Raw genomic sequence first — 10,793 nt, 5'->3', positions numbered from 1 at the left:
TACGCGGCTAATTTGGGCCAAATCAATTGGCCTAGTAGCGTGATGCGTGATTTACTATTTTCTCCGCGCGTGACGCGTGATTTTACCTTTGAAATTTCCGTGATGGATAATGTCATTTGAAACTAGAAGCTGAGGCATTAAAAATAGATAGTTATTTCCTCGGATCAAATGATAATAGGATACTTCTTAATGTAGTTGATATTTTATTTTTCGGTGTGATGAGTGATAGGTAACCTCCTTTGCCACTTTGCACAAGGGCTGTAAGATCAGTATTTGATTTAATTGTTCTCAATCGAGATTTGGTCTTCACGGCGATCATGACTAATGCGTTACCTGAAGAACAACAGTGAAAGGAAAGGTGATGATGTTGATAATGATCATGCAGCTAAAAAAGGCCTGACTCTGAAAACAGGTTGGTGGAGCCGATTCTCAAACAGGCCGCTGAGGTTCCATAACTACCTGGGGTCTCGTAAGTGGAATTCATTGCTCACTTCTGTTTGGTGCTTCTGTTATGGGATTATGGGGATGTCAGAAAAGAACTGTCCGTTTATGTTTTCTGTACCAACCGCGATAAAAACACTGCCGGTTTTTAGCACCTGGTACCCAGTACTTTGATAATGTAAAAGCTTTACTGATTAGAACGTCTTTACTAATTGCTTCATTGTTGCCTTTTGTTTTTGGTGCGATCGTTCAGAGCAGCGTTATCGCATCGATAACCAAAAGCTACGGTTGACTTAATCGTTGTATACTACGTCATTGATACCGGTTCAACTTTAGTCTGAGTTATCGTAACTGGCGAGTTAGAGGCTCCAATGCAGAAATATTTTGCCAAAAGTCCTACTTTCTTTATACATTTCTTAAGGCAAATTATGCAATCAATACTGTACTTAGTCAGTTACGCTGCGGCTAACGACACAGTTTTGTTTGAGCGGAAATCAATAACTTCAATAGACTTGGCACTTTTAAAATATATGAACAAACTAAGGCCCGGTTAGAATAACGTCTCCTTTCACATCTGCCGAATATATTATTATTATTTTATTTTATGTATTTAGCAGATTACCATTAAGAAAAATTACAAATTTTCTCGTGACAGGGTACCCTGAATAGAGAACCACGGGACAGAATTACAATCTAGGCTTCCCATTTTAAGGTTAGGGAAGTTTGTCATCTCCGTCTGTACTAAAGGCTCAAAAGCCGCTAACAGATGTATTTCATAATTGTGAAAAAGTCCAGCAAACGTTCTGGTTTTGTGCTTTATTCATACTTTAAAGACAGCGTAGTATTTAAAAGGATGCAAAGTTCCAATCTAGGTATACGAAAGGGGTACCATTTGTCAATGAAAGGGTATACGACAGGGATACCTTTTCCGTCAAAAATGTTATATAAAAGGGCAAGGTGTTGGACCTCGGGACGGCGCCTCCCCTTAAAAAGCTTTGATAGGTACCCCTGGGCCATTTACGAACGTTGGAAAATAGAAAATTTTATCAAAAGTCAAAAATAAATAAATAGATGATAAAAGACAGGAATAAGCTAAATAGGAGTAACGAAGCTTAGAGGTATCATCAAGAAGGGGTAAAACTTGACTATATCAGACATGATAATAATGTAAAGGAAAAGGAAAAATAAGTACAAGCAATTATTATTCAACCCTATAAATTTAGGGCAAGTTTGCTAGTTGAACTTAAAATCTATCTAAGTTTTGTTAAAAGACATTTACAAATGCTGATGAGGAAATCCATTGTTCTCGCGCCCATGTATATTCGGCGGATGTAAAATGCGACGTACGTTTATCAGTAACGGGCCTATTTAGGAAGCATCTGTCAATTACGATTGTTAGTTTGAATTTCCCTTTTCACAAACTACCAAGAACTTCACACGGAAAACAACTGTTTGAAATGTAATCTATTTGCACTATATAATTCTCATAAAGAAATCTCCGTTTTTTGTCTATTCTTCAACGATTATTGTTTTTCATTTTCTTAATTTTTCACTACAAAAGACTTTGTTCGTCATTCCAGCAGCCATAAAACCATTTGCATGTAAATGACACGCCAGCTGAATATAGTAATCGATGTCGATCAAAGGATAGAATACCTATATTAATTTTTCTACCGTTTCATTCAATCAATATGAGGGCATATCCAGTTCCTTTTTGTGGTGCTTGCATGAGACAAATAGATAGTTTTCGTCAAATCCATGATCCATGAAACACCCTCCCAGACCCGGAAAATGAGGAATGCTAGTCTGTTAAATTAATTTTTTATTTATTACCAACCTAATTGATAAAATAATCTTAAACTATGTATATTCCACAGTCCTTGTTATTGATAATAGTTAATTCCCTTTTTTCAAAGCTTTCTTAAACTTCCCCACTCCCCTTACTTCTAATGTTCAACTGTAAAGGAACAGCGTGAAGGATAGTAAAATAGATCTTAAAGGCTGCAGCAAATTGATCAATAGTTGGCAAGAAAAAGTGTCGGTAGCATATTAATCCTGACACAGTTACGATAATGTTTGAAAAGATGAATTGTTTAGTCCAGTAAATGGGAGATGATGACCGAAGTGCTGCATTTTAAGAGAGAAAAATCTATATTTTGGTTTTAAAGTCTTACCAACGAAATTGGTAGGTTTAAATATGGAATAGTTGCTATGGGAAATGTTCCAACTTTCGTGATGTCTCCTCCTGTGTATTTTCAATGTTGTTCGAATTTTCTTGTTCCACATATTGTTGACCTTCTGCATTTTCATGCCCTGCTCCTAAAGAGACCACAGTCACAGTGTTTGGTGTTCCAAATATCCGCCTTTCGATTTCTCCAGCCTCGGCAAAGCTCGCTGTTCTACACATTAACTCTATCGACGCAACACGCAATTCTCTTATTCTGATTGAGTATATCAATGGATTGAGAAACGAGTTCATTAAAGCCATGGAGAAAGCAAATAAGAAATACTTAAACAACGTTTCTAGAGTGATTTCATTCTTTGCGTAATTCGAGCTCAAAGTTATCATAATGCCCATTGGTATAAAACAAACTAGAAGCACTCCTAGCACGATAGAAGTTAGTTTAAGGGCTTTTCTATTTTTTACACATTGTTGCCTGGCCTCTTGTGTAACTTGCTGTCCTGCAATCTGCTTCTCGTGGCGACGAGTGACGAAGTAGACTTTGACATGGCAAAAGATAATGAAGACTAAAGGTAGAGCAAAGGATATGTTACTTAAAAGGACGAGAATACTTTGATCAACCAAAGAGAAAAATTGCACGCAAAATGAGAGAACATATACTAACACAGAAGCAATCAGTAAACGGGATTCAGTGACAATATTTATGTACGCAAAAGGGTGTTTCATAGCAAGATATCTTTCGCCACTTATCAAAGCCAGGTGGAACAGAGACGCTATGGTCAGACTTGGCAATACACGCGTGAGAAACTTTAACAAGCAATATCCAACGGGTTGATCAGATAGAAGGAGTATTATAACGACGATGAAAGGTGGTTGAATAGCGGCCCCAACGAGGAAGTCAGTCGACGCTAACAATGCCAGTAAGATATTCGATTTGGTGGCTCTCAATCGAGATTTGGTCTTCACCGCGATCATCACTAAAGCATTCAGAACAACAGTGAAAGGAAAAGTGATGATGTTGATAATGATAATGAAGCAAAAAAATGCTTGAGATGAAGCAGGTTGATGAAGCCGTTTCTCAAATGTTTCCAATAGACCAGTTCCACAGCTTGCAGGGGTCTCGTAACTGGAATTCATAGTTTTTGGTTCTTCGGGTACGAGATATTATGTCAAAAGACAATTGTTTTTTATCTTGGCCTATATTTACACTTGCTTTAAGCACCTGGCGCCCTATTTTTATAATGTACAAGTTTTGCTGATTAGGGTGAATTTACCAAATTAAGGTTTATTGTTCCTTATTGTTTTTAGCCTGTGAACCGGCCTTTGGTCGAGCGGGGAACTAGGGATTTTTTTCCCCAAACAGAGAGCCTGTTCACAGGCTATATTGTTTTACTTCGATCTGATAGAGCAGCGTTGGCGATAGGTCCTATCACGGTTTTTTGCAACATTTGACTCACACGGGACCAGTTAGCCGAAATATCTGTCAACATTATGTAAAAAGAACGCCCCAGAATTATGCTAAGTTTAAACGTGATTTGTTGTTGAAAAGTTCATGTTTGTATGTTAAGGGCAAGTTCGTGACGTGCTTAGTCTCCAATGCAGAAATACTTTTACCAAATATTCTATGTATTTCTTGAGTTAAAATTATGCGCTGAATATTCTGAATAGTACAATCAATACTTCCGTACACTTCTGCCAGCTGCCGGACAGAGTTTAGCTTGAGCGGAAATCATTAACTTTAAAAGACTTGGCATTTCAAACTCATCCAGGAAGTATCTGTCCATTACGATTGTAAGTTTTATTTAAACACTATCTTAATAATAATAATAATAATAATAATAATAATAATAATAATAATAATAATAATAATAATAATAATAATAATAATAATAACGGTTTCATATCAGTACATCCATGGTATGGCTCTTCGCCTGATATAAGATTAAAATAAGGAAATTAAAAGGAAAAAAATACATAAGTCTGAATTATGAATTTGTAAAAAAGCTAGGTAATAAAAAGTAAAAAAATGATAATTATACAATATATACATTATTTAAAACTATGCAAGAAATTATTCCGCCCTATTCCGGCAGCGCTCCCTTAAAATACATAATGTTTGCTTACTGAAGGATTTAAAATTATCACAGCATTTAACATTGGATGGCAGAGAATTGAAGAGGGCTGCCGCGCTATATTGAAAAGTGTCCGAAGCATAGGGAATAACTAGATTTATGGTACTTGATGACCGTAAATTTCTAGCATGTCTTACTTGCTCAAGCTGAAGGTTTCTGGGCCAATCATGAGGGTATATTGCTTTGTGCGCGGCCTTTAGAACGTGCCATTCTCTACGTTCTTTCATAGGCAACAGTGTAACTTAAGAATAGAGTCAATATTGTTCACATAGCTCCAAAAAACAAAACTGGCTGCCGCAAACTGGATGCACTGAGGTGAATAATTGTTTTAGTATATACTAAAACAGTGAGATAATTGAGCACAAAAAGATGATTTTTAACTAATTTACTGTTGCCAACGATTACAATTTGGCGCGCGATGACCGAACGGCCGCGGTCGTCGCTTTTTCTTAGCGACAAATAAAACTTTTGAAGGCGTTTGTTTAGCTCTTGCGGGGAAGTTTCTTCAAAAGGAGTTGTGAATTCTGTTTGTATTTAAAATAATTCTGTAGAAAGATTATTAAATTTAGTTTGAAGCTTATTTATGAACAAGTCAACTAAATAAAGTAACCCAAGACTTAAGCTTAATTTGCATTTGTAAACAAAAAACTTTTTCACCGGTTTTATCGATAACTATTCAAGTCAAAAAGACAAAGCTTTACCTATTAAAACTTCCAAACCGAACTTCGTCACCTTCTTCATGTATTTCGGGAATAGCTTGCTTGATTAGTTGTGAAATTTCTTAGTTTGTTACGGCAGCAACCGGGCAAGCATTTTGCTCGCAACCTACGCAAGTTTGGCGTCGCTCGGTCGGAGGAACTGGAGGTGAATCAGTGAATAGTGCAGGATAGTCACTGATTGAGTAGCCAATCAGAGCGCGCCAAAAACACTATCCACTGTTTTAGTATATACTAAAGAATATTATGTCATTTAAGTCTAGGCGAGATAGAACCAGACATTCAACTAAATATTTTCTAAGATGGTAGTTTGCAAAGTTCTTGGTTTTCCTCAGCGCAGCTAGGATACCATAACAAGATGAGGCGAGATGCTTGATATTATCATCCCACTTCAAGTTGTCAGTCATGTGAACCCCAAGTAATTTAATAGAGTGAACACGCTCGAGGGGTTTATCTCCTACAGATAAATGTATAGGACGTTCAGCTAGAGAATGGTAAGACGACATCTGAGAAGTTGAGAACAACATACACTTGGTCTTTGCAGGGTTCAGCGCCAAGTTGGAGTCCTGGCACCAGTTTGTGATACTTACAAGAGTCTCATTCATGTCAGCAGCTCTTGAGTCTAACTCCTTGACATTAAAATGGCTGTACAGTGAGGTGTCGTCCGCATACTGGACGCATTCGATTGATGGTGGAGTGACCTCGTGTAGATCTGATACAAAAAAGTTAACAATCATCGGTCCCAGGATGGACCCCTGTGGAACGTTAAACTGAGACGACTGGTACGAGGACTTCCTATCGTCGATCTGCACGAACTGGCAGCGGCCAGATAGATAGCTCAAGAGCCACTTGAGAAAGGGTTTTGAGAAACCGAGCTTGTAGAACTTCGCGATGGTCGCGCTAAAGGATATAATGTCAAAAGCCTTCGAGAAATCGGCTAAAACCATAAGCGTGACCTCTTTCCTTTTCATGGCCTAGCGAATATCGTCTCTAACTCCCATCAAGGCTGTAGTGTTGGAATACCCTTTACGGAAAGCAGAGTTGCGATTGTGAAGAAGATGGGCGTGGTCCGCATAATTCGTCATTTGAATAGCCACAAGCTTCTCGAAGACCTTGGATAGAACAGGAAGAACTGAGATAGGCCGAAGTTGATCGTTAGAGACCGGGTTGTCAATCTTTGGGACTGGAGACACCCGAGCAATCATCCATTGCTTTGGAAAATAAGCTTTCGCAATGCAATTGTTGATGATAGATGTTAGGGGGACTGCAAATAGTCAGGTCGCTTAGCGTCAGTATCGTTACTGGCCGGATACAAGCACCAATGTTTGTATGCACGCTTTTTTCGTTGTAAGAATTAAATTTAGTCATGGATCCATCGAAAATATTTCCTCTATCTCATCAAAAAGAGCGTGGAAAATTAGGTTAATTTGCATAAATTCAAAATGGCGGCGCTAAGTACTAAGATTTTAAACAACTCCGAATTCGTCGCACTTGTAATGCAACTATAACCCGTGTTTGTTAAAGAGATGAAAAATGATGATAGGACTGATTGCTGCAGTCCAATTCGCTCTTCAGTCATAGGAGTTTAAAACATGATTACGATTACAGACCGGTATGGACAACACGAAGATCTTAATTCACCAATCAATCAAAACCAAAACAAAATGTTTCATAACTTTAACCTTTCCAAACATTAGAATAAAACTTTTTCGAGAGTTCTTTTGCTAGACGTTTAAAGAGAATCTATTCAAGAGCGCGTGGGCGAGATGGCGCGTATTGTTTGATTACTTACGCGTGACGCTTTCTGATCTATTAAACTATTCATTAAGCTGAAATCAGCACCTCCTTAGGCCAATCAAACTAGAGACTTTTATTGGGTAGGCATGATTTAAATAATAAAAATATTATTAAATTAATGACAAAAAATCAATTGATTTTTTGTTCAAAAAATCTTAATTACCCTTTTTTTACTCTGAGTTAACACGCTCTCGAAATTAAATGATCGTCATAGGTTGTTTTAATAAGGCATTCCAGTTAAACAGAATATTTTCCTGGCAATTGCGGGGAGTATCCCGGAACTTTCGAAAACTAATTACTTGGGCAACTAAAGAAGAACGTTCTTAGTGCCTCCTTTTTCCTCTTAGATCAGTTACTAAAACTACTCCTGATTTGAAAAATACGACTGACAGTTATTGTAAATCGGTATGTACTTTAAACATCTAAAGTTTCATCTCCTTTCATCTCACTTGTCTGCGAGCGCTGCAATACGAATTGCAATTACAATTGCAAAGCGGGTAACACATCAAGTTCGCTATGCCACATTTGCAGTTGGAACAGTCTCCCTTGCATGTACACTTGATTAAATCTAGACAGGCTTTAGAAAGCTCTGGAACAGTTAGCCAAAGTGGGCTCCACACATTGTCTATTGTGTCCCTAGCCATGGTCGCTTGGGGAAGGAATCATCTGCTGTACTTGGGTACTTGTAACCCAGATACAAGCTTGGTAGACAGCCCTCTTCGTGTGTTGTAGGAGGGCATTCTGCGTCGGTGGCATCCTTTCCATCGTGACGTTCTTTAAACAGAACAGTTCCCTCCTTGTCTGGCTGATTGAAAGTGAAGTGCTCGTTTTGTCGTAGACGAGGACGATCAGCCGCTCAATCTTACGAAAGTTCTCACAGTTGGAATCAAGGAGCTCAAAAGGATGTGAAGCTAGGTAGACAAAAGTGTCTGTAACCTCTTCAAACGCCATCCAAGCTTGCCAGAACGACTTCTTCCCTTTTCCCCAAAAAGCAGGGGTTGTGTCGGATCCAGAAATCGCGTGAAGCATTGGTAGTGCTTGTGACCTTTTTGTGCCAAGGCTGGTGGACAGAGCATTGATGCTGTAAAGTCTGTAGTTCTTTCCCACTCCAAAGGCGACCCAAATATCAGCCTTGGGCTGTGACAGTAACAGCTTGTGAAAGACACCAATGAGGACAACAACAACATCAGTGTCCACAGTGCGAACTTGCACAGTCGTCAATGCCTGCTGAAGTGTGTGTAGTACATGAACCACAATTCTTGTGTCGGCCTCTTCATGATTGCAGTTTGACATGGGACTGGATGAGCATACCGTTAGCACTGACTCTTCCGAAGTGATGTAAACGGCCTTTCCCTCGGGGAAGACAAAGTTTGCCACTTTATAGGTTAGAAAGTCAAACAGCTCTTTCTTGTTTGATGAATCATGCAGAAAGTCTGACCAGTTTCGTGGTAACTTGGTTTCTCCGGATACCTTTCTGCGGACCCCCTTTCCTCTCTTCTGACGAGTCGACTCCTTTAAACTTTCCGGTCTGTATGTGGTCCATACAACGTCCAACCTTTCTGTTCCTTGTAGGTGACTCTGAAGATGAGGGATGAAAGCCTTCTCTGAGTATTCTTTGAATGTTGTAATTCCAGCGATGGACAAGCAGTGTACGATGACAGCACCATCCAATACTTTACAGCTCAATGTTTCAGGTGGGGTAGATTCATGTAGTGGCTCAAGGCATTTCATCAGTTCAGACTTTGTGCCCGGAAAATAAAGTTTGCCGAATTCTGACAATGAGGGAGGAAAGGATTGGACTTCATGAGAAAAGAATTCTTCCAAATACCCTTCACGGCTCTGCATTGAGATATACAACTGACCAAAAAGAGACACATTATTTTCAAGAGCTTTAATCTTCCTTCCTTCCCTTCTTGTGTCTAGGGACACAAGATCTGAAAAATCGGCCAAGAAAGGGTTTCCCATCTTCCTTATGATGCTAGAGAGACTAGTGACCTGCAATCCAGTCTTCAAGCTGTAAAACCCTTTCGTAGGAAATGCAGATTCCCAGCTGGTGCAACTGATTGATAAGATGCTTACTTCTGGTCAGGCCATGTATGTTCAAGCCAATGTAAACAGGGAGTGGTGGCTCGCGCTCTAACGAATGTCTTGGTTTTGCCTCTGGATCAGCAGTTGATCGTTTCTTAGCGTTAAAGACTATGGCCTGGCCAATAGTGAGGCATGCTTGGGTACTTGTTTCTCTTGGTTTTTCAAGTTGGATCCATTGAGAATTAAGGAAATGAGGGTCTTGAGACTTGATGGTAGTGACGTGTCTTGACATTTTTCCGGAAAAGATCCGTTGAAGAGAATGCCTTCATGATTAAAAATGTCTTTCCTTATTATAGAAGCAGCCCTGGCCAAAATTAGTGCGTCTTCTGAGAAGTCTCTTTTCTTTAAGGCGTCTTGAATCATGTTACGCATTCCGTCTTTGAAAGCTAAGAAAGTGTTCCTGCCGTCGAACTGTTCTTGAGCTTTCTTGAAGTATTCCAACAAGCGCTCCTTTAGCCTGGTCTTGTTTACTGATTTCGCATTACGTAGATCCTCCAGGCGACTTTCATATAAAGTGTGCAGCTCCGACAATTTAAACAGGAGTTTTCCAGAATTGATTTCTTTTTTGACATAACTTGCAAGCTCGACAAACACGCGGGAGTTACACACGTTTTCATCAATATTTTGGTTATCCTTGTTTGATTTTCTGACGTGACTGCGAATTCAATCAAGCATTTCAGATAATACTTTGCTCCGATCGCAATAAGATCTCCTCCAACTATTCTTACAAGTAGTCGGGAATCATTAAGCTCTGTTATTATTGTTCTTATATTTGCGTCTGTCTCAAATAAAGACACCTGGCGGAGAACTCCCTCATCTTCTCGAGCTCCCTTCTCACACAAAAAACACACTTCACTGTTTAACCGTTGTCGCTTACCGCGAGAGCTTGTTTCTGTCGAATCACTGCTTTGTTTTCTTTTCAGTTTTGCTCTTTCAAGTTTGCAGCTGCTAAATTTCGCATAGCACGACTTATGCCACGACGCACGATGAAATTCCCAGTTTTCTGCAGTCTCATCACATCCAAATTTGACTATAGTGACTATCACTGGTAAAGAATCAATATCTTGAAACTGCTTTACGTGATTAACAAAATTCGTATATGCGTCTTTTTATTTCCTTTCTTTACCGGGTTTTCCAATGGACATTTTAAAGCTTCTGAGGTTTTCCTCTGGCATATAACACATAGGTTCCAGTCTAGCTCCATGTTTTGCGGTCACAATCTAAAACAAATAAGGAATTTCTATAACAATGTATATATGCCACAATGTTGGCTGTTAATTAAAACTGAATTTAAGCTACAGTAAAACGGGCAACAAAAAAACGTGCAACTTGTTTTGAAACATTGCTGCAAAAAGAGTTGAATAGAGATGTTTCGCGTTTTACCACCGACGTTCGAACCAGTCTTGTAACAAATAAGGTTGCAAGGTGTTTTTCGTA

The 10,793-nt window shown here is 39.1% G+C and overlaps 1 protein-coding gene across 1 annotated transcript; it reads right to left on the bottom strand.

Moving 5' to 3' along the window:
• Positions 1-2,650: 2,650 nt before the first annotated feature.
• Positions 2,651-3,760, bottom strand: LOC140952510 (beta-2 adrenergic receptor-like). Its single transcript, XM_073401931.1, has one exon. It carries the CDS (start codon positions 3,758-3,760, stop codon positions 2,651-2,653), a length of 1,110 nt encoding a protein of 369 aa, XP_073258032.1.
• Between the last annotated feature and the right edge of the window lie 7,033 nt (positions 3,761-10,793).

This window comes from Porites lutea, chromosome 11 (assembly GCF_958299795.1).
Source record: "Porites lutea chromosome 11, jaPorLute2.1, whole genome shotgun sequence".
NCBI lineage: Eukaryota > Metazoa > Cnidaria > Anthozoa > Scleractinia > Poritidae > Porites > Porites lutea.
Note: the sequence above shows the minus strand (reverse complement) of the source record. Positions and strands in the feature narration are given on the sequence as shown.